This window comes from Aulonocara stuartgranti (assembly GCF_965226115.1).
Source record: "Aulonocara stuartgranti genome assembly, chromosome: 3".
Lineage (NCBI taxonomy): Eukaryota > Metazoa > Chordata > Actinopteri > Cichliformes > Cichlidae > Aulonocara > Aulonocara stuartgranti.
In genome coordinates this window covers 35513747-35540638 of record NC_138941.1, presented here as the reverse complement: position 1 = coordinate 35540638, position 26892 = coordinate 35513747, and the positions used below count along the sequence as shown (strand labels likewise).

Genomic DNA, 26892 nt, shown 5'->3' with positions numbered 1-26892 from the left:
CAGCAAAAAATATAACTTTTAATATCTCAGATACTGTAGCAGCACAAACGCTAATTTTACCTGCACAAACCAGCACAAACGTAGCACTAAAAAAGTAGACCATTTTGGCCCGTTTTGGAGCAGTCTGGGGGGATGGTGACCTTTGAATGACCTATAAAATAAAGTTTAATATCTCGGAAACCGTAGCAGCACAAACGCTAATTTTACCTGCACAAATCAGCACAAACGTAGCACTAACCGCTCCGCCTTTACGTTTCAATTGGGTGGGGGGTCAGCTTCACTCTGCTGTTTGGGTGGTTTGCTAGTTTTCACGTGAGCGCGGTTCGTCAAGGTGCGCGCTAACAGTCGAGTAAACACGGATGTTATTCGAAATTAGCGTCTAAAACACTGCGCAGCCTGTGCAACAACAAAGGAAAGACACCTCAGAGTGTTTAATGTTTATATAAATAATTTCATGTTAAGTTTTTGATAAGATATGATAAGCGTACTGAAGAAAAAACTCGGCAGAACACAGTTTATTTGGGACTCAATTTGCCTTATTTTGAAAGAATTTACCGGAAGCCGATGCTTAAATAATGGGTGCCTTGCGTGTTAGAGCTGTCACTGATATCATAGTCCAGCTTTGCGTGTTTTTATGTGGCGTACTGTGCTTTGTTCTTGGTAAAACGACCGTTTATCATGGTTTGCGGTATCAGTTAGACTCGTGCATATGACTTAAGGGGCCAAATGTTTCTCCCTAACGTTAGCTAGCTAGCTACCCGGAGCTTTATGGGAGAGGTGAAAGTTAGCAAGTGTCGTTCACTGACCCTCGACTACATGGCGACCTAAAAGTACTGTTTTGCTTTTTCAAAGTCCACGGGTGGAGTCATAATATCGCAGAGTTAGTGTTTTGTTAAAAGATGTCTCAACCTGAACCCGACAGCACCACCCCGCTGCTCAGGGATGAGAGGAGCAGGTAAGTCCAGATAGCCGCCTCCCTAAATAAAAACAACGAGAGGAAGCTTGAGTATGAATACACTGTTACCCAACAGGTTGTAGAAGCACTGGATTTACTGGCCTTGTGTTGTGTCTGTTTTGCCGTATGTAAGCAACAGAGCTAAGCTACAAAGCAACTTAACATAGGTAGACTTTATTTACAGTCGCTAAATAAAACACGCAACTGCAGTCAGAGATGGTGGGTGCAGCAGCTTTATTCACCTTTATTCTTTAACCCAGTTTTTCTTTATCATACTGTGTTCTCGCTCCTATAAAAAGGAGACGCTGACCTGTCACTTGGCCATATATCTTGCTGGCTCGTACATTACTCGTATAGGTTACATTGTCTTGCTGGTATGTCATCCTTTATGGATAATCTGTACTCCATGTCAGCAGCGATGACTCGCAGGATGATGACTACAGAAGTCGGTGGAGGTCCATCAGAGTCATGTACTTCACTATGTTCCTCAGTAGTGTAGGTGAGGACACGGGAATATAACACTTTTATCACGTTCAAAGTAATGATCTCAGCACTGTTACAGGAAAAACTGTGGTTTCTGACCTGTGATGCCATTTGAAGAGACATGAAATAACTTCAGTCACTTCTAGCCTAAAAACATGTTGAGCATCTTCAACAGCTTGTGTGTCATTAATGTGATCTGTGCTCTCTCTCAGGTTTCACTATTGTCATCACATCACTTTGGCCATATTTGCAAAAGGTAAGTAAGTATGACACGGTGTCTTTTGGGCTGAAGATTGTTGCCTGATTCAACTGATGTCAATAATACAAACTAAGCTCCGTGGTTTGTTTTTGCAAAGAGGATTGTTGGGGATTTAATTTAGGATATAGTGCCCTGCTCTTTGCCCTGGTCAAATGACTGAAAGATTAAGCACTTGTAAGCAGGGTTCCTATACGGGTGCTGGAGAATACTTGAATTTATGTAGTGTTTTCAAGGTTTACAAAGGTGCTTGGATTTTTAATTGAGTGCTTTAAACTGCTTTGAATGTAACTGCAGTCTGTTCAAGTATATAATGAACAGACTGCAGTTACATGACCCATGATGTGTTTTAATAGGATGATCCACTGTTTTCTGTTAGCCTGTCATGCCTGCCGCTGAGTTCATTTATCTCCTTGAACTTCTGCTGTTTTTTTTTTTTTTTTTTTTTGCTTGTTCCATTGTGTTTAATTCAACTTCTGTCTTGCTTAAGTTGCAGTATACTTCAGTTGCACCACGTTGTGCTTTTGAAGCTACGCTTCAGCAGTATATGTTCATGTATGTCACTTCAGTGTCCTAAAACTGGATTCCAAGTATATTTGAAAACCTGAAATGCTGTTACCTTTCTACATACACTTGTATGCAATGAAGAGGTGAAATAATGTGTATAAGCCCCCCTTATGGTTAGACAATGTGTAGGACCCTGCATGTTCTGATTTTACTGTTACACTGAGACATTTTAGCCAGAACACGGTGATCTACCAGTGAACTTTCCTCCCACTTCATGCAGCTTGGAAGCCGGTGGAATTATTGCCTAAACATGTATTCAGTTTAATATGTGGTGGCTTTGATCAACAGTGGGGTTTGATGTTGTACTAGGTTTCCTATGAGGTCTAATGTGGAGCATTCATTTCTTACAGACTGATGACAGCACTGATGCCAGCTTCCTGGGATGGGTGGTTGCAGCATACAGCATCGGACAGATGGTGGCCTCACCCATTTTTGGCTGGTGGTCCAATCATCGGCCACGCAGGGAACCACTGGTGTGTTCCATCTCCATTAACTTGGCAGCCAACATCTACTATGCCTACGCGTACCTGCCGAAGACCTATAACAAGTATCACATCCTCATGTCCAGAGTCTTTGTGGGCTTTGGAGCAGGTGATCATTTAAATATAGACCTAAAAGTTTGATATAATTTCCTTAGTAAGCAAATGGATCTGTTTCCTTTATGATGATCCATGACACGTTTCAGTCTTTCCATGTCAGGTAACGTAGCTGTGGTGAGGTCCTATGTTGCTGGAGCTACATCACTGAACGAGAGGACTGGTGCCATGGCTAACATGAGTGCCTGCCAGGCCCTTGGTTTCATCCTCGGGCCAGGTAAGTTTGACAACAGGGTGCAAAGCTGCGAGTTTGCTGAAGAAAAAATCAGTTTTAATGTTTGTTTATTTTTCTGTGTATATGTCAGCCCTGCAGGCATGTCTGTCCTTCATTGGAGAGGAAGGTGTCACACTGGACTTCATAGCGCTGAAGCTCAACATGTACACCACCCCAGCGTTACTGGCTGCAGTGTTCGGCCTCATCAACATCCTGCTCGTCGTTATTCTGCTGAGGTGACTGAACAAATTCTTGATGTGACTTCTTGTTTGTTTATAGTTTTGCCATAAACTTGATCTCTGTACTGTAGTAAATCTGTCTTCATCCCTCAACTGGGCCTTTTTTTTTTCTTTTTTCTTTCTTTGTTTTTTGAGGCACTACCTAAATGAACTTTAGCGGTCAGCAGGGTCAAAGATTTAAATCAGGACTGTTTGAGAGTTTAGTATTATTGATCTGTCAGTTTATGTATAATTAATGTTTTTAAAGATAAGAGATAAGATAGAACTTTATTAATCCCTCGGGTGGGTTCCTCTGGGAAATTCGATTTCCAAAAAAGCACAGCACCGACAGAAGTTACAGAGTTATACACACACACATATATATATAAATACAGAGACAAATATAAATAAAATATACGAAGGGGATAAATAGAATAAATAGGAATAAAAATAAAAATACAAGTGAATTGCACATTTCAAGTATTGAGTCTATTGCACTGTTGACTATTTACAAAAGTATTGCACAAAAGGTATTGTACAGTGAGGTGAAGAGGCACTACAGCTTAGTTGTTCCCTCCTTTGTCCTCCTGTTTCCCCTCCCTCTCCCCTCCAGAGAGGAGTTAAACAGTCTGATGGCGTGTGGGACAAAGGAGTTTTTAAGTCTGTTAGTTCTTGTCTTTGGGAGAAGCAACCTGTCACTGAACAGACTCTTCTGGTTGTTAATGGCCGTGTGCAGAGGATGCCTGGCATTGTCCATAATGTCCATCAGTTTCTTTAATGTCCTTTTCTCTGCCACTGTCACCAGAGTGTCCAGCTTCATGCCGACCACAGAGCTAGCCCTCCTGATCAGTTTCTCCAGCCTGGATGAGTCCTTCTTTGCTGTGCTGCTCCCCCAGCACACCACAGCATAGAAAAGTACTCCAGCAACCACCGACTGGTAAAACATCCTCAGGAGCTTCCTGCAGATGTTAAAAGACCTCAGCCTCCTGAGGAAGTACAGTCGGCTTTGGGCTTTTTTATACAGGTGCTCTGTGTTGCATGACCAGTCCAGTTTATTGTCCACCCACAGCCCGAGGTACTTGTACTTGTTGACCACCTCCACCTCCTCCCCCTCTATCTGAACCGGCAGTGGACCTGCTCTAGACCTCCCGAAGTCCACAACCAGTTCCTTAGTCTTTGAGGTGTTGAGTTGCAGGTGGTTTGTGTGACTCCATGCGACAAAGTTCCTCACCAGACTTCTGTACTCCTCTTCCTGATCATCCCAGATACACCCCATGATGGCTGTGTCGTCTGCAAACTTCTGAATGTGGCATAATTCAGAGTTGTAGCAGAAGTCAGAGGTGTACAGGGTGAAGAGAAGAGGGGACAGCACAGTTCCCTGTGGTGCTCCTGTGCTGCTGACCACTGTGTCAGACGTGATGTCCTTCAGCCTGACGTACTGTGGTCTGTCGGTGAGGTAGTCGGAGATCCAAGCCACCAGGCAGGGGTCCACCTCCATCCTGTTCAGTTTTTCTTGAAGCATACAGGGCCGGATGGTATTAAAGGCACTGGAAAAGTCAAGAAACAGGATCCTGACCGTGCCTTTTCCCCCATCCAGGTGTGAGTGGGCTCTGTGTAGGAGGTACAGGATGGCATCCTCCACTCCGACACCCGCCTTGTATGCAAACTGTAGTGGGTCCTGGGCATGTTGTACCTGTGGTCGGAGGAGGTTGAGGAAGAGCCGCTCTAGAGTCTTCATAAGATGTGACGTCAGTGCCACCGGTCGGAAGTCATTCAGCTCATTGGGCTGGTTCTTTTTGGGGACCGGGACGATGCAGGATGTCTTCCATAGGGCGGGCACTCTCCCCAGTCGCAGACTGAGGTTGAAGACTCGTTGTAGCGGCTCCCCAAGTTCAGCAGCACACGCCTTTAGCATCCTAGGACACACCTTGTCTGGGCCTGCTGCCTTTCTGGGGCGAAGCTTCCTCAGTTGTCTCCTGACCTGATCCACTGTGACACTGGGAGATGTTTGGGAAGAGGGGAGGGGGGGAGATGTCTTGCTGCTGAGAGAGGGATTGGAGGAGGGGGGTGTCATGGTGTCAGGAAGGGGGGGAAGCGAGGGAGGTAGGAGAGTGGGGATTGGACTCTGTAGTGAAGGTGAGGGTGGGGGGGGTTGTGGGCTGGTCAAACCTGTTGAAGAAGTTGTTGAGTTCGTTTGCCTTCTCCACAGTCCCCCCCACTGTGCTTTTCTTGGTGTTATGGCCTGTGATGGTTTTCACACCATTCCAGACCTCCCTCATATTGTTCCTCTCCAACTTCTGCTCCACCTTCCTCCTGTAGGTGTCCTTTGCTTCCCTCAGGCAGCGTTTCACCTCCCGCTGTGCTGCCTTCATCTCCTCCTTCACTTTGCTCCTGAAAGCCTTCTTCTTCATGTTGAGGACAGCTTTGACTTCCTTTGCCGTATAAATGTGAAGGTTCACAATTCTTTCGAATTCTGTCTTAAAGCACTATTTGTGCTTTTGGTTTTTATTGAACATACTGAAAAAATGATCCAAGTTTCTCTTCATAACCTAAAAAACATAAGTTGAGATCAGGTGACTTGAATTTGAAGAACATCTGATTTTGCTGATTTGAGAAACTCATATTGCTTTTGCAGTTTGCTTTGGGTCATTATCTGTTTACACAGTCTGATCAGGAGCGTTTGGTTGAATCCGAGCAGAGAGTGCAGCCCTGTTGCTTCCATCAGCAGTCACAAAACACCACTGACAGTCATACGTGTCTATGCCATAATATTAGCCCCTCCATGTTAGACAGATGATGTGGTATGCTTCAGATCATGAGCTGTTTCTCTCCTGCTCCATACCTTTCTCTTCCCATCATTTTGATACAAGTTAATAAAAGTTAAACTTGGGTTTATCTGAACAAACATTTTTTTTTTTACAGAGCTGTGCTCTTTTAGATGTTTGCTGGTAAAGTCTAGTCTGGCCTTCAAGTGGTTGCTTGCACCTTTTAAATCCTCCATATTTACATTCATGAAGGTGATTGTAGACCTTGACAATGATACTCCTGCATCCTGAAATATTTTTGACTTGTCTTTAACGTGTGAAGTTGTTTTTCCTTAACCATTTTTTTTTTTTTTTTTGAAGGAAAAAAAAAAAGGATCGGTCTTCAGTAGGATAGTTCTGGAAAATTTCAGTATTTGACTGTTTATTTCGTTATTTTACATGGACTAAAAAATACTGTGGATATACCCTTTAACTAAAATGTTTGATTCTTTCCATCAGAGAGCATCACGTTGATGAAGATGGAAGGCACATTCAATCTATCAACTACACATCAGAAGGTGTATCTATTTTTCTTTAGCATTTACTGTATGCCAAGGAAAGACACTTGCTGAAGTCAATTTACAGAAAAAATGAAAACTATTTGGACTAAAACATTTATTTATTTTTAAGTCATTTAAGATACAGAGTGACATAAAGCAGTACTGCACCGAGTCTGAATGGCTAATGTTAAAGGAATCATACATTTTGAATATGGAAAAAAATGAGTCATGTTTTACAGTTTCTGATGGAAGATACATTTGTTTTCTAGAGAGAGTTGATATTTCAGAAGAAACTGTTGAAAGCATCGATCAGGTGGCTGTCATGACATCCAACATCCTGTTCTTCATCATCATGTTCATCTTTGCCATCTTTGAGACGTATGTATTTCTTCAAAGACGTCAGACTCACAGATGGTACATAAAAGCTGGTTCCAAGTAGGGCTGGGTATCGCCACTGATTTCTATTAGTTATTCAATTTTGATTGATGAGGTCCCGGTTTGATTTCATTTTGACTCAGTCAGAAATATTGTGATAATGATCATTTACAAGTACATGTGAGACTTCATCAGAGGTGTAAGCATCACAGCAGATAACTTTGTGTCAAAGTAACTGAGGATAAAACAGAAAAATATAAAGGAGATCATTTTATACATTATCTCTGCGATTGACAAGCTTCCTGGTTTCAAAACGCAAGCATGGTGACAGTTCTCAGCCAGAGCTATGCCTGTCTTTTATATCCAGTCTAGGCAGTCTTTCTCTCTCTTTAAAACCTCTTTTGTACTCTGTTGTGATTCTGTGTTTTTCTTCAGAATTACCACGCCCCTATCTATGGACATGTTTGCCTGGACAAGGGAAGAAGCTGTGCTGTACAACGGGATCATTCTCTGCTGCATCGGATTTGTATCAATCTTGGTGTTTCTGGCTGTAAAAGTGGCTGCTCTTAGGTATCACCCCTCTCACTGCACATATAAATTACATCAAATAAAGAATCGCCTTTCCTGAATTTCGTTAATTTCCTTCCAGATTTGGAGATCGGCCTGTGTTGTTAATCGGCTTGGTCATTATTTTCTGTGGCTTCTTTATTCTTCTTCCATGGGGAAACCATTATCCTAAAATCCAGTGGGCAGGTATTGATCGGTTGAATTAAGTAGTCAGATTAGTTTCCAGTTGTTGCCATTTTGACTCTTGACAGCTCAGTGTGTAGTTGTTACATCTTTCCAAGCATCTGTTTAGATTTAAACTAATTTCTACCCTCCTCTTTCACAAACAGACATAAAAAACAACTCCTTTGTGACTCAGATGCCTGACCTCGTGCCAGCCCCGAACAGTACTGTGGAGCCAACGGGGTGTCCCATCGAACAAACCTGGTGCCAGTATACTCCTGCTATACACATAGCTCAGTTCTTCTCAGCGGACTTCCTCATTGGAGTGGGATACCCAGCCTGCAATGTGATGTCCTACACACTGTATTCCAAAATCCTTGGACCCAAACCTCAGGTAAATACTAACATGTGTGATGCTTTAAAATAATTTTGAACGCGCCCATATACTTCTCAAATGTTTCACCAGGGTGTGTACATGGGCTGGCTGACGGCGTCGGGCAGCGGGGCACGGACACTGGGCCCGGTCTTCGTCTCCCATGTCTACACCCACCTGGGACCTCGCTGGACCTTCAGCCTCATCTGCGGCATGGTGGCAGGAGCCATCATCCTCCTCATCTCGGCCTACCGCAGACTCATTGCCTTTTCTGTTCGCCATGGAAGGATTGTAGAGTAGCATTGATGGAAACCGATCGCCGTTTGTTATACTTGCTTTCAGCACATAAGTCCTGGCCATCATGACATTCTGTCGCTGCCACTTTGAAAAGTGGGGACGGATAAACTTTTAAAAGTTTGTAACTCAGGGTTTTGACTTTTTAACTCTTGCAAAGACAGTTTTTTTCATAACATGATCGAAGACCGCTGCTTCATGATTTATAAAGGAGCTAAAACTGCAGTGAACGCGCCGCTCACTTGTTGGGAAAGAAAACATGACAGAAGTGTGTCTTTGAGTGATGAACATAATTACACATGCATTACATCATAGAACATTACATTTGACAATTTTAACATTTCCTGCTAAACTCTTTTTCTTAATGGAAAAAAATACTGATATTATTTTTCCTTCTGTTAATGGCTTAACCTGTAGTTGTTTAAAACTGCGGGTTTTTGTCTATTGGAAAATATTCAGAAATGTCTGGGTGGGTGCGGGTGTGTATGGTAACAATAAACTGATTAATAAATAAACTGTTTAAGATTTTATCTAACCCTGTGCTGGCAGTATTTAATGTGTATATCTTATGATGAGGTGGGCTTCTTTATATCAGACAATGTATTATGTGTAGCCTAACATTGTTGCTCCTCAGAGAAGGCTTAAGCAGCTGTGCACTTTAAATTGTTAAAGAAAAAACATAACAAAAAAAAACATGAGAAGAGGCAGGAAGTGTTCCCTCTCTTTAAAGAAAAAATAACACTGCAGACCTCTTCGGGCAATCGGATGGATGACTCTGCATTTGGTTGCCAGGAGAACGATACTTTCTGACTAATAAAGTTTTGTGGTGGGGGGATTATGGCGTGAGTTTGTTTTTCATTCAAAGTGAAAGGAACTCTTAAAGCTTCAGCATACTGACATCTTGGACGTCCCCAACTTTGTGGAAACAGTTTGAGGATGGACCCTTCTGTTCTAGCATGACTGAACACCAGTGGACAAAGTAAGGTCCATAAAGACAGTGAGTGAGTTTGGTGTGGAAAAACTTGACTGGCCTGCACAAAGTCTTGACCTCAACCAGAGAACACTGTTAGCATGAAAAAACAGGAGACCTTCTCATGTAAACCCTACTTTGCACTTTTGGAAGAATGGTTTAAAAAAAAAAAAATCCTAAACACACTCCTGAACCTTGGAGAAAGCCTCTCCATGAGATCTGGAAGCTGTAAAAGCTGTGGATCAACATCATATTAAACCTAAAGATGGCCGCTGAAGTTCATATGCGTGTGAAGGCAGACGAACCAATGCTTTTGCCAATCCAGTGTCTACGGTGCGTACTTGGCTATATTGTTATAATGACATAACATTTACAACACAGTCTAATGCTGTTAATTCCTACCAAATTCCATACCAAAGTAGGCTTTGCAGAGCTAGCAGACACATCTGCAGGTTCAAGGACTGAAACAGACCCACTACATTTACATTTTTATTGCAAATAAACAACAAAAGGTCATCCATGTGTCCGGGAAGGGGGCAGGAAGACGGCGCGCATGCGTTCAATAAAAGCCAAGTCCCGCCCGTGCGCTCGTGTGCGTTCACGCGATGTTGAAAGTGATCGAGAGGGAGCGCGCCAGTATGTTGGCAGCAAAAGTTAGAGGCTGCTAACATTAGCATTAGTAATGAAACTTAGGGTGAAATTAACTGCGTCGTGAGAGTGTGTAAAGCCGTGACAGGACTTATATTAGTAAACATGGAGATTTATAGAGAAGAGGAGGGTAAGAAAGCGCTTTTTGTGTCTTTTAAAAAGTTGTTGGCTAACGTGGCTACGAAGCTAGCTCGCTTGTAGGAGTCATGTTTGTGTAGAGAGGAGCCAAAGCCTGGTTATTGAACCGACTGTATTTATATTGCTCTTTGTTCTTTTGTTTGGTTTTGCAGAGATTCCGGATCCTCATATGTTCGTAAGTATGCTCTCTTCCTTAAAGTTTACGCGCGCGTTAGCTTACGCTTTGTGGAAAAGCTCCCCGCGTGTTGGCTCTTACTTCGTGGGGGGAGTTTATGGGTCTGGGGACCGGATGGGTAAGGTGTTAAGATCATCAATGGGTTCCTCGCAGGTTGGCCGTAAAAGCAGCACAGTCTAATTTGCTGAATGGAAACATGTAAACACTGCGCCGTGTCACTTCCTGTACATATCCTGTATTCAGAGAAACGCTGTACGTGCACAGCTGCTTCTTACGGAAATCTAAACACAGTTTTACCAGTGAGCAGGATGTCTGTGAAATGGTTTAGAAAACAGTGATATTAGTAATCCGTCTACAAGGAATTACAAACCACGCTTTGCTTTTTTGCGTGACAGTGAGGCGGATATTTGAGGTAATAATCTCGTATTGTACGTGCAAAGTGGTCTTAATTGGACATTTCTGCTCCGAATATAATATATTGACTCCATAACAAATCCTAAACCAGTCCGTGGATTATTCTAAGGAAAAGTGCCGTCTTCGTATCTGTTGGGTTAGTGACATTTCTTCATTAAGTGGCATGTTGTTGCCCCACCAACCTTCTATTTGCATTTGTGCTCAACATTACAGCTCTTATAGTGATTCTTCTATAAGTCTGACTAAAATAAACGATAGTATTCAGTATGAGAATATGCTCCACATCCCCAAATTAGATGCAGGCTGCTTTGTTGTTGCATTCACGTGTATTTATTATAGTGCAAGACCAGAGAAAGGGGCTTGCCTGCTGATCCAGTGACTCAGAGCTTCTGGATAAAGGAAAGTGAAACTCTTGGACATGGTGCTTTTCAGTGCCAGCATTCTTACTGGAGCTCAGAGGCATGCTGAGTAGTGGCAGTGGTGCAGTTTTTCAGCAGCTGTGGGAATACTCCACACTTATCATACTGGGATCCAGATGTAGGTGGAATGTGGGTAAGAATTCAAGGCTGGAGAGGCTGCGAGCGAGGACTGTACGTGACTGTTTGTGAATACTTTTCAAATCTCTTTGTCTCTCTCCCTCCTGTTTAGAGAACTGTTTTAGGGATGTTTGAAGGACGTCCTCATATGCAAAGAATAATAAGATGTGGCCTTCTTGGTAAGGAGATATTGTGCAACATGTCTGCTGTGCACATTTGAGTGTGTCGGTCTTTATTTGTGTGACTGTATGAAACTTGTTGTTGTTCCTACAGGTATTGACTACGATGACGATCTAGACGACCCAGGCAATGATGATTATGTTACCGGTAGTTGGAGTCATGATTTCCATGGATACCCTGCAAACCGCCTGAGGTCATCCAGCGCTGTATATCAGCCTGTATACCCTTCAGCCCGTAATTCTTCTTGCCCGTCCCCTTTAAGATTTCAGACAAAGGAGCACGTAAGTGTTTAGTTTTACCGTTTTCTTTTTGATGTGAAGTTGTGCTGCAGACTCTAAATGATTCAAATCTGCTTCTTTAGGATGCTGAGAGAAAAGCCAGATTATTAGAAGAATCTAAAAAAATGAAAGACAAAGCTGAGAAGAAGCGGCTTAAGAAACGGGTAAATCCTGCTTTCTTGAATATGAAGTGATTGGTAATAAATGTCAGCCCGTGTGAGTAATGTTCACTGCGTGTGTTTGTTGATCAGAAACAGAAGGAAAGGAAACGTCTCGAGAAGCTGGAGAAGGACAAGCTGAACCCTGAAAAAAACGAGGAGGTGATGATTGTTTTATGCAACACGTTTCGAAAAAAGAAACGGTCCTCTTATTTCACAAACTTGTCTTCTGTGCTTTACAGGGAAAAGATGATGCAGAGGAGGGTGAAGCTGTTAATGATGAACACAGAGCCAATAACAATACTAGTGTTAAACCGCAGGCCTCAGCCAAAGATACAGACAGCAGTGACAGTAGCGACGTTTCCAGTGATGAAGACGGCAACTCCAAGAACGACTCAGGCGACTCAGAGGTAGCACTTTTAAGAGTGGATATCATTCTCAAAATGAACCACTGATTGATGCCTGATGGTGTAAAGTGCCATTAACCTGATACTGTTCTTTTAATCCAATTTACTGAATACAGGAAAAGATGATCGCATAAGATGTGGCTGTAAATTATATCACTTTCTGTTCATCAATTACATTTTTTTTCTCGTCTCTTTTTAAGGAACTTGATATGACGAGTAGTTTTGTGAGAAAAGCTGCTCTTATAGCCATGCATAAACTGGAGCAGAAGCCCAAACTGGAGAAGAAGGAGAAAAGGAAGATGCCAGAAAAAGAAGAATACAAAACAGTCCCCGAAAAATCACATGAAGAACGGGAGGCTGCAAAGAAGGTGAAGAAGCTCGCATACAGATCAGATTGATGCAGTGTTTCCTCCATACGAGTGAGTTAAGTAGGAGATGGAAACTACGCTTTTCCTCCTTCTTACTTGTGTGTTTGTACCCGTTTAGACGTCTTTGTTGGGACCAAAAATTGGAATTTTACTATATTTGTGTGGACCAACAGTCACATGTGAGGACAGAAGTGCCTCTCCTCACGGGTTTGAAGGAAGTTTTGAGACTCAAAATGTGGTTTTAGTGTCAGGGCTACATTTAGGTTATGGTTAGGTTTAGGCTAAGGGTTAGGTAAGCATTATGTCAATTAGATGTCCTCACTAAGATGTCAAAACGAAAGTGTGTGGGTGTGTGAAACTCACCGCAGAGAAATGAAATGTGTGCACATCTGTTAGTTAAACATCTTAGATAAAACAGCAGTGATGAAGGAAACGCTGGAGAATGACCACAAAGCTGTAAAACCTGCTGTATTGTGTCTTTTGGTGCACGTTAAAGGTTGAAACTCTGTTCTTGCTGTCTACGCAGGACTCTGCTGCGTCCAGCGTTCCCTCCTTTGAAGACCATGTAAAAATAAGCACAGAGCTTGCCGGTAAGTTTCGTCATTATTCATTCACATAAATTCTCAGTGAGGTGATTTGACTTTTAAAGAATACGTAAAATAAATATTTATCTTCCTTTTTTTTCCCCTAGTCATTGGAAATAAGCATGCGAGTGCTGGAGACTTTAATATGGCTGTGAAGTATTTCACAGATGCAATTAAGCACAACCCTAAAGAGTTTAAGTAAGAACATCTCACTTTAAGTAACAGCAGTGATTTCACTTGCACCACTAGCTTTAATGCCATCTTTGCATCTGTCGCAGGCTATTTGGAAATCGGTCCTTCTGTTTTGAGAAGTTGCAAGAATACGAGAAGGCGTTAATGGATGCAGAGTTGTCGCTTGGCATATGTCCAGGTTGGGATAAAGGCCTGTATAGGAAGGGAAGAGCTCTGGCTGGTCTAAAGGTAAAAATAAAGCTTTTATCTAATCTTAACAACCCTCACATGTCATGTTTAATATGCTGTGTGTTTCTGATTTTAAGAGCAGACTCTTGTGCAACAGTGTCCTTTGTTACAAAGCACTCTTTAACCAAAGTAGCAACACATTTTTCCAACCAATGAGAAACATTATAAAGGGACATACATTTGAGTGCTGGTCACAGGGAAGTTAGCTTAGTCTTAACTTGTTGATGCAGCTGCAGTCGGCTGTGTAGCGGCACATACTGGATGTGACCCGTCAGCGGTTGTAATGTTTACAGTTCAGGTTACAGCGACTTTGACAATGTCGCCTTGTTTGCAGCATCACTGCAGTTGTTGCACAGGTTCACATTATTTTCCCCTAAGACCAACTCGGCTCAGTTCAACTCAGTTTTCAGGGTTTTCCATTACGTAGTAATACCTGGAACCAGGAACTTTTTTTCCTACTCGGTCGGGGTTCCAAGTGAGCTGAGTCAATCTGAGAATGTGACCTGAAGAGATCGCGTGCCACTGATTGGCCAGTCAGTCACGTCACTTGATGAGTCATGAGAGCGCCAGTTCTGAAACCTGTCAATGAGGGAAATGGCTCCACAAAGTCCGTTTAAAAAGCCGTATACTATCGCCTCACATACAGATGACATCAGCCGTGTTGCTATAACAACCCCACACACATTGAGGTGATCCTCAACTGTAACAGAGAGCAACTGAAACAGTCGAGTCGAGTAGATACTATTGAGAAAGAAGCATTAGACTTTTTCTGACTCAGTGTTCTGACAGCAATTAGGCCAATTAGTGAAGCAACAAATTGATCTGAACCCAGGTTTACTTTGAATTGAAGTTCTTGCTGTCCGTAATGTTTCAGAGGTATGAGGAAGCTGCCCTGGCCTTCACGGAAGTTCTCAAACTGGACAGTTCGTGTGCAGAAGCTGCGCAGGAGCTGATGCGTGTGCAGATAACACAGCTAATGGTATGTAGCAGCTGCGCTTAGTGGTGCAGTCACACTACATGCATGTAACTACATTGTGTACTTGAATCCAACCAGAAACAGTGCTAACATGTTCATAGTTGAGATGAGAAAAATGGCCTGCAGCTCGAGGTTTCAGCTGTGAGGGAAAGTTGGGAAAATGAAGACTGAGCCTTTTTTTTTTGAATGTGCTTCTTACTGTGTGTTTCTGTTTTGCTTCAGGAGTTCGGTTTTACTCGAGAGCAGAGCTCAAATGCTTTAATAATTCATGGGACGGTTAAAAAAGCACTAGAAGTGCTGTCTAAGTTAAACGATCGACCAGGTGAGTTTCTCACTCCACGCAGTTGTGGAAATAAGTATTTTGTTCTTGTAGCCCACCTGTGTATTATCCACAGAGAGTATCACTTGTATATTAGGCTTAAACTGACGAAATGTGTTTAACTGTGTATTTTTATCCAGTTTAATTGCTGATCTTTGTGTGCAGGAGCTCTTCCGAACGGCTCTCTCCCACCTGTTCAAGTAGCAAATGTCACTGGAGTGTCTCCAATCCTTTCAGCCAACACAATCGCTGCACCTGCTTCCGCTGTGCGTCCTGCTCAGTCCAAGGATGCGCTGAAAAAAACACTTATGAACAAACCTTTGGGCGCAGTCCAGAATACATCTGCTGCTCAGAGTCAATCAAAGCCTATTCTTACTCAGCCCATGAAGGCCAGCAACGGCGTTAATCGACCATCACTGTGAGTACTGATTCACTCTCACCGCAGGGTGCTTACGTGGAAGGTTGAGATGTTGCATTTTTAACATGATAATGTTTATAGTGGACATTGAAGGATCTTTTGAAGTGATGGTGGGGGAAAAAAATCCAGACTGGACTCTTGGCTTAAAGTTCTCAAAATACATTAGTTTTGATTTCACAACAGATTAATTCTTGGAGTAAATGTAGTCTAATATAACTGTGCAGAAGTAACAATGTGGGATTGAGGTTGTACACCAGGAGCCCTTTAATTTCTCTGCTTACTGTTCCCGTGCGGCACCACTAATGAAGCGAGAGAACACCGTAAGCACGCCACTCACTCAGCTTGGATTTAGGGCTGCCACGATGAGTCGACTAGTCACGATTACGTCGACTATCAAAATCGTCAACGACTAATTTAATAGTCGACGCGTCGTTTGAAGCTTTGTAAGATCACAAAAGACGCAGGAATAAGTAGTAGGATTTAAGAGTGTAATAATGGACTGAAACAGAAGATGGCAGCACTGCATGTACAAGGATGCCAGCTGCCGTTAAACCCAGAAGAAGAAGAAGCTGTGTCCCAGAATTCATAGCTCAGTTTCCAACAATGGCGGCAGCTAGTTAGTTTTAATATTACTCTTATTATTCTTTCTGGGTCACAAAATAAACGTTTAACATATTTTCAGGCGAGAATGTAGCTGTGTAAACCTCAAATATCTGCTCAGTTTATCAAGACACCACATATTTTCAAAAGCGCTCCGACGTTTTCGGAGACGTCTGTTACCCACTAGCTCGATAGCTAGCCGGGAGCTAGGCTGACTAGAGCCCGTGAGAACACCGGACTCCCAGCTAATTGTTTTCAAACCCACCGCCGTCTTTCGCTACTCAGGTTAAACATATATAAGTCACTTAGATAACTTAAAAATGTTATTGTTTGGCTTTTTTAGTATTTTATTTGTTCCTGAGTAAATCGGTTTGGCTGAGTTTAAAGTTATAGTTTTTACACAGCTGAATAAACGTCAAGCAGACAACTGATTATCAGAAGTGTGAGATGCTGGAGAATATACTCCGGTGTCCTGTTATATTTTAGATAGCAAGGAGTTTATTAAACTTCACCGAAACAATCTGCAAATTTCATTAAAATTTAATAAACTATCATCTTGTCTTTATTTTTAGTTAGCACAGACCTTAAACACTTAAAGCTGTAAGCTAATGATAGTTATATAAGAGCAGATGTAGGCTGGTGCAATAAGCTGTAGTTTTACATCCAATGGACGTAAAACGTACAGCGACTAATCAGTACGTACGTGATCTGATTAGTCGACTAATCGCAAAAATAATCGGTGACTAGTCGACTATCAAAATTGTTTGTGGCAGCCCTACTTGGATTGAATCTGTGCCTAAAAAACAAAAGCGGAGTTTGATATTTTAACTCAAAAATGGCCCTTTGTGTTACTATTGCTGATTTACTGGTTTCCAATTGGATAATAATGACCTCAAATGGCACAGCCTCAAACTTCATAACCACCACTTCATCCACAGCTAGTGTAAACAGGTGGATTGATTACATGAAGCAGAAGCAGCGTGGGTATATGTGGCGAGACAGGAAGGTTAATATAAAAAAAAAAACAACTGATTCTCAATCGGTTTTTGTAATTGCAAAATTTAATTAGTCAACAGACAAGGTACTTTATTGGTATTCTTTCACCTTTAATTAGACGGTGTATCCCAGGAAATCATTAGAGCAGAAAGTCATTAGGCTTTTTTTTTTTTTTTTAAACTGTTTACTATGCATATTATAAATTATTGTATAGCTATCCCCAAAACAGACCTTGTGCATAGGTCGTATATTGTTTTTTAAATGGTGTCTTCTTTCAACAGGGAGCTGTTTCCAGTTTGGGTGGGAAACCTGAATTTCCCAGTAACCGACTCCATGCTTGCAAACCTGTTTAACAAGTAAGAGCCTGTAGTGGAGTTCTAGGGTTTGTTATGTAATAAAAGTAAATAGCTCTGCATTGCTGTAGTGTAGTGAGACACTTTTTATGGTAACTTTGTTTTGTTTTTTTACACACTCCTGTCCTGCAGGGTCGGGGTCGTCTATAGCGTCAAGGTTTTGACTGCCAAACGATGTGCCTTTGTTAACTATACAAAACAAGAACATTGTGATGAAGCAATCCGACGTTTTCATGTAAGTGCATCCTTTATTGTGGTACTGTGTTGTAATTCCATAGTACTGTTTGTGAAGTTGCAGAGAGGCAGTCGCTGTTGTAATTTGCAGGATGGCTCTCTGGCGGAAATCCAGGAAGCGGGGCCGCTTTAGATTCTTTAATGTATCATTAAATTTTAACTCCCTGAGACACCGAAGCTACAAAAGCCCTTGAATTTATGAAAGGAGTTTTAATTTGTCATTTATCTATTCAACTAAATATGAATAATAAAAATTCAGACTGCAGGCAAAGAAGTGCATCAATCTCCAGGGTCAGAAATCTGCCCTGCTTCAAGCCCTGAATTTTGCATTTTAGGGGTTCGTCTTTATGTGTGCCCCCTTTCCTAATCTCCTTAGGCCAGTTTTTTTCTACACTTGTGTCTGTCTAGTTTTTGTTTGAGTCGTCTGAAACTGTCTGGATCATGCTGTGAATGCGTTGTTGATGTGTAACTCTTATCACACGGTCACGCGTCTCTCTGTGATTTTGGTGAATACTTTGTCACGTGCCCAGGTTACTCCTCCACCCACTAAACTAGTATTGTGTTCACTCGTCAGGGCTTTGAGCTGAATCACAACAAGCTCGCTGTCAGGTATCCGGACAGGATTCCTGCAGGCTTGGGTATTTCCAGATCTGCCCTGAGAGCTGATGACCTGCCAGATTAGAACGTGAGGTGAGTCCTTTCATACCAGACTTCACAGCTCTGACTGTGCTGCCTCCTGCTCGCTCTACCCGGGCGGCTCTCTCACCTGAACCAAACAGAGTACTTTAAGTAGTGAGAGAGTGTCAGTGTCAGTCTGATTACTGGAAGTGTCCTGCTGAAAGCTACATAAGAAAAGGACACCTGGGGACACCATCTTGCCAGGATGAGACTTAATGTGTGAAAATGGGCCAAGAGTTTAAAGGAATAGTTCAAAACTTTATTCCCTGGCATAAAGGAGCAAGCTATTTAATTATCCAACACATAAATAGCAGGATTATAATGCGATTATGTGTTTAAACTGCTAAATTTAAGTGACTCATACCTCAAATGTAGTTTTGTTTTTATTGCAGGCATAACGAGAAAAGCCAAAGGACAGTACGTCCTTAGAAACCCATCCCCGACCACAGAGGGGACTACTGAATGAAGACCCAGCTGCTACTTGGCCTGAATGTTGTTTTCAATAAATACTTCTTGTCCAGTACAGACTAATCAACAGTATCTACAGGTTCTCCTGATGTAATAGCTTTATGTAAAATTACCTGGTAAGTTATGTCTGAAAATATTGTGTTATTGTAAGGTGATGAATCCAGATGTTAACAAGCGCTTCATGTTGCCAAAATTTTCAGTCTGACAATTTACATGGAAGGGTTGGGTATGTATTTTAAATGTTAGTATTCAGAAAAAAACAGTATATAATTTACATATTTGTTTATTTAAAGTCTGCGGATTAGTCTAAGACTGCAGAGCAGGCTTACAGCTAAGCACACCAGTCTGTTTGAGTAAATAAGTAAATTTGAGTGTTAATTAAAAAGTTGTTCCGTGGACAATTTTTGAGTGATGCAAGTAACATTGGTCATCAAATACAGTATTACATAATTTCTTTTAAACATGTTAAGCAGCAGGAATCCCTAAAGTTTTATGTCGAAATACTTAAATAATATATAGAGCCTAAACATGTGGTCAGCTGGTTTTCCAAAATTATCTGTAGTCATTATGGTCATCCATAATTCTTATTATACGCTTAATACAGCTGTATAACACAAGCATTATGCGGTTTCAGTGCTCCTAGTTTATTTTTACCTGAAACATGTCTTAAATGGAAAAACCTCAAGGGTTGAAAGGCCATTGCACATTTCTTTTTTAAAATATAAAAGTCCTCAAATTGTGAAGGTTGTTCTTAATCCAACAATTAAAGTTTCTTTATACTCTGGACTCCTGCATCATCCTTTTCTTTTTTTTTAAAGATATGAACTAACTTCATGGGGCATAGATGGACCTTTCTAGAGAAAGCTTGTAGTGGGGTGTCCTGTTACAGATGTGATTGAAAGTGTAGAAGTGGACCAGATCTGTGTGAATCAGGTCTTGATCTTGACATCACATTTACGGCTATTCCAGCTCCCCCCTACAGAAGGGCATTGTTTACACAAATCACACCATCTGCAATCCAAACAGGTGAAAATGAAACAGAAAAATATCTCGCTAAAAAGATTTCCTTACAGCGGGTACACACAAGAAAAACGGTGGAACACCAAAATCAGAGCAAAATGTCATTTTTCAAACTCATAAGTAGAGACAACTAAAGAGTCAAAGCCGTCTTCTTCCAGTTATCCCATACAGGGTTGTAGTTGTGCTGAAGACTGTTGCTGCTGTGAGGTGAGAGGTAGGCTACACCTGCATACTTTTGAACTTTGGGAGGAAGTCTTAAGTGTCATGAGAGACCAACCCAGACACGGGGAGAGCATGCAAACTCATCAGCCAGTGGATTCAAACCCAAGACCTTGCTGTGAGGCAACAGTGCTAACCACCATGGTGATGGGGCACCCACTCACCCTGTTGGCTCATGTCTTGAACTTTTGTCATAATCGGCCTTAAACTTTTGTTTTGCTGTGAAGTCACCTGACGCTTTGACCAACATGATCAGTTCATCCCTAAACATGAGTCAAAGTGCCAAAATTGTATGGAGCCCATTCCAGGAGATGCAGAAATCTTGGTAAATCAGAATACTGAAATCCACGTTTCTGCCCAGGGTGTATCCCACTTGTGGTAGCTGGGATAGGCCCCAGCCTGCCCATGACCCTGATGAGGATAAGTAAAAGAAAAGGGATGAAAACAATTACGTCTGGATTGAAGACTAATTTATATTTTTCTTGAAAACTGCGCTGGTGTGTGGACGTAGGTAAATGTCAAACTTGGAAAATGTGCACATAAGATGGAGCTCTTGATGAACATTTAGAGCAGGACTTACGTAATTAAATATATGTGATCAGTGCATATGTCTACAATAAACTAAATCAAAAATAATTAGCTCTCAGTAAACTGTGGGAGTGGCTCTCAGGACATGTGCCCTTTGTGTTCAGGCAGTAATCCAGCTTTGAACAGGGAGCTGTAAATGTGAGACCTATATCAGCCAATAGATGGCAGCAAAATCAAGCGAATGAAAATGTGAGCCAGAAGTAAATGGTGTTCCAGCCTTGAAAAAAATCCTGACAAATTATATTTTATAAATTCACCCTTATGGCACATGGAGTTACAATCATGGACCACACACCTCCTTTGTAGCACCTGGAGCTACAGCAGCTTCAACATTTGCCATCATTAAACATGCTTTCTCCACTGGAAACATTAATACACACCCACTCTAATAAACACCACGGTTTTGTGTTACTGACTTTTCTTTGCAGCCTCAATTTTGAGTCATTTTGTTACGTGGGTGACTGCAGGTATAGTGCTCTACAAATCTATCGCATCGTGCTACGAGTGTGCTTAATATTTTACTCAAAGACAGGAGTGAAACAGAAAGCTTGGCAAGATGCGTTCAACCTGTGAATAGAGAGCCACGTGCACGAAGAAGACGAAGAAAAAAAGCTGGCATTTTAACAACATGGCATCTCATCAGCAAAAGCTCTGAACAGGTGTATGAATTGGACAGATCTGAACAGAAGCACAAAATCTGAACTTTTTCTGGCTCGGCACGCCAAACAATCAAGCCTCCCCCTCCCTTAGGGATCAGAAACAAATATTCACACTGAGCTTCTTAACTGATATGCATATGAAGGTGTGAATCCAAAGCAGGGATACTCTCAGAGGTCTTAAGCATATGGTGCGTGTTTGAGTCAAATGAATGCTTCAGCATGATCACAAATGCAAAGAGGCCGTCTTTAGCCGGGAGCGAAAACACTCAACTCCCCAATGTGAACAGATTTCCTCTCACCTGTCACCCTACTCCCTTCATACGGGGTTTATGTATTCTTACAGGTGGAGGGGAGCGAGTTATTAGTTTGGAGATTTGATGCGACTTCTGAAGGGGCCTGCGGTGTTAATTGTGTGAATCGTCTAACTACCTGCTTGCCGCAGAGCCCCTCTTGAAAAGCGAGACTTTAAAATACAGCAGCCACAGAGTTCCTGCGACACCAATCGGGTTCCTTGATGGCAACTTTGGACCTAATTAGAGGCAGAAAACGTGTGAAGTGCACCCAGCCGTGAATGTACAGCAGCGGGCTCGATAATATCAGCTCTTAACCCTGCTCCTTAAACACTCTCCTCTGCCTCTTCTGTTCAGACTGCCTGTGGCAGAGAAAAAAGGTTTTATAATGCTCCTGCTCCCGTGCACGACGAACATTACGGGCAGAGAGAATTATGAAAAAGAGAGGTAGCGGCGTCTGTTAAAAGGCAGGTTTGAATCATTTCTGCTGCTTTTTCAGACTGCTGTTCATTCCTCTCCAGGCCACAGGCTGGAAAAGCAGGGCGTTTTTTTCCTCCCCCCTTCACTGGATGTGTCATCGTAAGTACTCCAAAATCTTCCCTTTTTGTCTCTCAATTTATAAGAATAAAACTCTAGGCTGGCTCCGATTAACCGGGTGGGTGCAGCGCCGTTATGCATTTTTCTGGGTGTAATTCGTCCAATCTATAGAGGCTTTGCACCATGACATCACCCTATAACACAAGCCCCTATAGTCTCTCATGCAGAGTGGAAAATGCACAAACCTTCTGCAAGAAAATGTAGCTAAAATGTTAAAGAGCTGCAATGCAACAGACAGCAGAAATGTATTCAGAAAGAATTCTGATACTTGCAGAGAAGCTAAAGCATCACAGCTATGAAAGTACTGGTGGATAACATGTTGTGTCTTTCTCTGGCTTTTCGTTTTCTTCAGCCAGAGATTTCACACGAGAGAAGAGAACCTAAATACAGTCTGCAAATCATTTACTGGCCTTAAATAAACAGGTATGTTTAAATTAAATGTAATAATATAATTTAGGTTTTTGTCTGTCACATGTCATTGCTAAACGTGCACCACACACCCTGTGGGACAAAGCTGCAGCGGCCACACAGATGACACGTGCACGGCAACTTAAAGGGTTAGTTTGGAGTTTTGTAAGTCTGGTAGTACTTGAGTATTACCTACAGCATCCACCAGTATGAAAGAGGACACTGGAGTACCAGCTGAGCCTCAAGACCTAAAAAGAAAGAAGCAAGATAGTGAATATCAGTTAAGGTGTACAGCATGCATTATATAAAATACCTTGAGATGACTATTAAATACATTTCCATCCATCCACGTTCTTAAACACTTGTTTAATTTAAGGTCGCAGGAAGCTGGAGACTATCCCAGCTGTCATAGCAGGAAAGGTGGGGCACGCCTTGAGCAGGTCACCAGTTTGTCTTAGAGGGCAAACACACAGAGAGACACACAACCATCCACACTCACGTCTACAGCAAATTTAGATTCACTAAGTCACCCAACGTGCATTTGTCTGAAGTTTAGTTTAGACTAATCGCAGCTTTGATGGTACACGGCTTTGCTTGTTTGTCAACTTTGCCACTAATTTCAGCTTTTGTGAGGCTTAATCTGAAGATGGTCTGTGCCTTCTTTGGTGCTGACTTGGGGAAAATAACAAACGTGCCCGGTGTATTAAATGCTTTAACAACATTCAGTATGGCAGAAACTGACTTAATAGGGTGCTTTGAAATTGGCTTGATGCAAGTTATCCAACCACACCTAATTTTTTTGTGAAGTACGACTTAAATGCACTTTCAACTTCTGCCCTACTGGTGGCGCTGTAGTACTCGAGAATCGGGGGACTTTCCCCTGTCATTGAACAAATGTCAAAGAAACACTTACCACAAGGTCCATTGACCTGCTGTTCTGGAGCTTTTGATCACATAATGTTCATTCTTTGTAGTTTAAGTTATCCTCGATTCAGCTAAACTTAATTTTCAACACAATGAATATCACATAATATGTGATATACGCTCCAAACGTGTACTCTCAATGAGACGGTCTTCCAGCTAAAGTTGTAGTACGTCATGTCACAGTTATCTTAGAGAGCGAAGTCTTTGGAAATCTGTCCACCTGAACCTCGGGGAATAGTTAAATGTCAAGAACGATGAGTGCCACACAGAAACAAGTTTAATACACAGCCTCTGACAGAGTAGAAAACAAACACACACCACCTATTGAGATCATTCAAAAACAAAAACAATCTAAATTTTTTCATAGACTGCATATAAAACATGGATCAACCTGCATTTTCTTTAATGACCAGCAGAGGGCGACTCATCTTGTTGCGAAAGAAGCTCGACTGTATGAGAAAATGATCCTACTTCTCTCTTCATGAACACATTAAACCATTTTCTGTCATGTTTTGGGCTCAATCAGTATTTTCAGGGCTACTTTAACAAACGTCACCATTGGTGCCATCAAGGACAAACTGGGTAATGCGTGTAGTTAGCAAGTTTTTTTTGTATGTTTGTGCAGTGTTGCTCAGTTTGTTAGATCTAACAAAGATGTGACCATCAAAAAGCTACACTCAAGGCTTCACACACCTGTTAGCGGCTTTGCAGTGATTATGTCCATCTTTTATATTCAGTCTATGGGATTTTTAGAGGGAAAAACATCATTGTGCTTACTCCACTTTCTACCATTACAGCTAATGTCTGACTCCAGCTGCACAGACAGTTTTAGAATGAAGCCATTTAAAGCTGAAGGCACCTGTGTTTCATCCATCCCCACCTCTCCTCTTCTTCCTTATCATAAAAACAGTCACTGCCTGCCAGCACTCAACCTGGAGTAGAAAAATAAAAGTCGTGTCCTCTGAATCTAATAAGGAGATGGAGGCTCTCCTCTCCGTGTGGGATATTCCTGATTTCAGAGAGCCGCCGCGACTTCCACTGGTGGAAGAGTCCTGACCTCCTTCAACGCACTGCAGGTAGCAACCTGGATGCTTCTGTGCTGACCTGACTGCAGTCTCTCTTACCAGCTCCATCTCAGTGTCCCACTCTGTCATTTGTACCATCGGAGAGACCCATCCCGCTCTCTGCAGCTCCAGAGCAGATGTTCTAACTGTCTCCGCTCAACCGCCGCTGCTCCCAGGTCAGCTCCAGAGGCAGATGTTGCTCATGGCCTGGCAGGTGGAGCTGCTCTCTGCGGGAGAGAGGTAGATCTTGCCACTGGGACAAACGCACACCTCGTACACGGTCTGCTCCTGCGAGGCCTGCCTGGGCGACGCTGTGTAGGTGCCGAGCGGGAGGCCTCCAAACTGAACGGCGTTGGCATCTAAAAGTATCTGGAAGGACACAACGTTGGAGACAAGCTGGAAGTCATTCAAATAACACTGTCAGGGGTGTCCTGGAGTGATATAGTACCAACTGGAACTGATAAATGACTGTGGCACAATCAGTAAATACAGTAGCAGGTGGAGTGAGATACAGCAGTCCTGATCTGATGAGTTAGATCAGCAGTGAAGGTGGCCTGGAACATTAAATTGGTCTCTCTCTCTTTTTGTTTTTTTGGCCACACTAGTGGCTCAAGGGAGCAGAGTGTCAGTTGGTGGGTCGCTGCTTTGGTTCAGACTGAAATGGCTCAACAACTATTAAACAGACTGCCAAGATTTCCCAATTAGTGACTGACAATTCTCTAAACGACCATTATTAGAACTCTGGAGATCTGTTTCCATCCACCACCAGGCTCAAATGTTAAAAAGAAAAACAGAAAAGTAAAACGACTTCATTTCCACCATATCCACAGGCTCAAAGCAACTGGACAAACTCATAAATATAAGGATTGCATTGTGACTTTGTTGCAGACTGTTTGCAGTCAGTTACCACCTGCAGTCTGAAAGCAATGACATCACTAAATGCGCTGCCAGGCCTTTACTGCAGCTGCCTTCTGTCTCAGCGTTCGTGGCTCAGTTTTTGTCTCAGATAAGTGAACAGCTGGCTCGGTTGGGTTAAAAAATCAAGCAAGTGACTCATCGATTTAAGAGCATTAAATATCCTTTGCCTTCTGAAGCTCTTGGGTTGTTTTGGGATGTTTGAGGTCACTGTTCATTTGCACCGTAAAAAACCGTCCTTTTCGTTTTACAGCACTTGGCTGAATCTGAGCAGGAAGTAGAGCCACGGCCCAGAATTTAGCCTGCTTCTTTTATCAGCATTCACAACAAGAGACTACAAAAACCCAGCCAAGGCTGATCATTTCCTCCGCACCATGCACGAGTTCCTGGATCCAGAAGGATATCTGAATTTAGACTAGTTTGTAAAATGACAAATTTGAAATAAATAAGTTGAGCCAAGCCCAGGCTCTGGCCAAGTTTTCATGCAAATCATCTTCAACTTTTTGAGTCATCCGGCTAACAAACAGACTAAATAAACAAACCACATAACCTCCTTGCTGAAGCTAATTAATACTACAGACCTAGCTCCACAGGTAGCCGTACATGCAATCACAATGAATCCTTTGCTTTGGATAATTAGTCCTTGCTTTCCCTCTCTTTCCATCATCCAGGTAACAAGGGCAGAGGGTACTGATACGCCAGAGTACTGCAATAGTTTGAGAGATAATACTGTATTGATACAGACCCATCAAATATTGATATTTTAATATATGATCTGCAAAGACAATACTAACTTTTTAGCCCTAGAATAATAAAAGAAATTACTTTAACAGTTCAACAGATGGTGATCTTGTGTTTTTTTTTCCCCAAGTGACATCGGCATACGGGAGGAAGTTTTTAAAACAGATGGCAGCATTGTAGAAAAAAAGAAGTTTGGATTTACAAAAAAGGAGGGACAAAGGAGGTGGATATAATACACGGGAGTGTCATAAAATACTCTGGGAGAACTATGAACATTAGCTTGGCTGATGCAAATTTTCGGTTATTCTCTATGTGTGACCTGCTCATAGTGATCTTTGCTAAATCTAATTTTCTACATTATAAAATTCTTCAAACTAAAATGAATTATTCGATTTTGCAGCACGTGCTCTCACACTGAAACCGAAAAACTGCTCTGACACTGGAGACAGCTACAAATAATTAATTAAAAGGGAGCTGCTGCACATCCACCTTTACCTGACATATTTGCCTCAAACAAAAGCAAAAGATTTACATGACAAAACAAATGTCAGGTTCTTACATCACTTTTACTGTGTTTTTAAAAAGTCACCAGATGAGCCCTTTTCTCTTTTTTTGACTCGTCTCCATAATTTCCCCTCATCACAGTCTTGATCCTTTGCTCATACCGAGGCTCCTAGCTCGCGGTTGGCTCGAGCTCTGAATAGCTTTAGCTTTGTTCGTGTTGCCTTTGTTAGTTTCATGAAAACGTTCATGTTTGTGAAGGTGAAATAGTATCTGGTTGGGTT

General features: G+C 42.1%; 3 protein-coding genes across 5 annotated transcripts in view; 2 read left to right on the top strand and 1 right to left on the bottom strand.

The window, feature by feature from the left end:
- Positions 1 to 323: 323 nt before the first annotated feature.
- On the top strand, positions 324 to 8894 carry mfsd8 (major facilitator superfamily domain containing 8). 2 transcript variants are annotated; one of them, XM_082526463.1, is made up of 12 exons: positions 324 to 955; positions 1372 to 1454; positions 1651 to 1694; positions 2612 to 2852; positions 2961 to 3074; positions 3163 to 3307; positions 6553 to 6611; positions 6863 to 6971; positions 7404 to 7538; positions 7618 to 7721; positions 7865 to 8091; positions 8164 to 8894. In XM_082526463.1, exons 1-12 carry the CDS (start codon positions 900 to 902, stop codon positions 8368 to 8370), a joined length of 1524 nt encoding a protein of 507 aa, XP_082382589.1. In that variant the 5' UTR covers positions 324 to 899; the 3' UTR covers positions 8371 to 8894. The 2 variants fall into 2 exon arrangements, with proteins under 2 accessions (XP_082382589.1, XP_082382588.1); XM_082526462.1 differs by having other exon boundaries at positions 1369 to 1454.
- A 1021-nt stretch (positions 8895 to 9915) lies between these two features.
- Positions 9916 to 19468, top strand: LOC309702988 (uncharacterized protein). Of its 2 annotated transcripts, XM_082527692.1 has the most exons (19): positions 9916 to 10112; positions 10273 to 10295; positions 11049 to 11261; positions 11358 to 11424; positions 11519 to 11706; positions 11787 to 11867; positions 11955 to 12023; positions 12104 to 12271; positions 12469 to 12636; positions 13163 to 13226; positions 13328 to 13418; positions 13499 to 13640; positions 14515 to 14619; positions 14839 to 14938; positions 15101 to 15353; positions 17231 to 17305; positions 17435 to 17537; positions 18111 to 18226; positions 18607 to 19468. In XM_082527692.1, exons 3-18 carry the CDS (start codon positions 11256 to 11258, stop codon positions 18216 to 18218), a joined length of 1788 nt encoding a protein of 595 aa, XP_082383818.1. In that variant the 5' UTR covers positions 9916 to 10112; positions 10273 to 10295; positions 11049 to 11255; the 3' UTR covers positions 18219 to 18226; positions 18607 to 19468. The 2 variants fall into 2 exon arrangements, with proteins under 2 accessions (XP_082383818.1, XP_082383817.1); XM_082527691.1 differs by lacking the exon at positions 11049 to 11261 and having other exon boundaries at positions 9917 to 10112.
- A 3414-nt stretch (positions 19469 to 22882) lies between these two features.
- LOC309703381 (zeta-sarcoglycan-like) overlaps positions 22883 to 26892 on the bottom strand; it is a 58170-nt gene continuing 54160 nt past the window's right edge. Inside the window, exon 8 of the mRNA XM_082528166.1 lies at positions 22883 to 24820. Coding sequence (XP_082384292.1) covers positions 24629 to 24820 — 192 coding nt within the window. The 3' untranslated portion in view covers positions 22883 to 24628. The remainder of the gene's footprint in view (positions 24821 to 26892) is intronic.

Excerpts from the sequence above, each read along its gene's own strand:
- mfsd8 (XM_082526462.1), top strand. The coding sequence starts at position 900 with ATGTCTCAACCTGAACCCGACAGCACCACCCCGCTGCTCAGGGATGAG. Across the intron at positions 956-1,368 it reads CTCAGGGATGAGAGGAGCAG|CAGCGATGACTCGCAGGATG; the intron begins GTAAGTCCAGAT and ends ACTCCATGTCAG. Across the intron at positions 3,075-3,162 it reads TGGTTTCATCCTCGGGCCAG|CCCTGCAGGCATGTCTGTCC; the intron begins GTAAGTTTGACA and ends TGTATATGTCAG.
- LOC309702988 (XM_082527691.1), top strand. The coding sequence starts at position 10,088 with ATGGAGATTTATAGAGAAGAGGAGG. Across the intron at positions 10,296-11,357 it reads TTCCGGATCCTCATATGTTC|AGAACTGTTTTAGGGATGTT; the intron begins GTAAGTATGCTC and ends CCTCCTGTTTAG. Across the intron at positions 13,419-13,498 it reads CACAACCCTAAAGAGTTTAA|GCTATTTGGAAATCGGTCCT; the intron begins GTAAGAACATCT and ends CATCTGTCGCAG.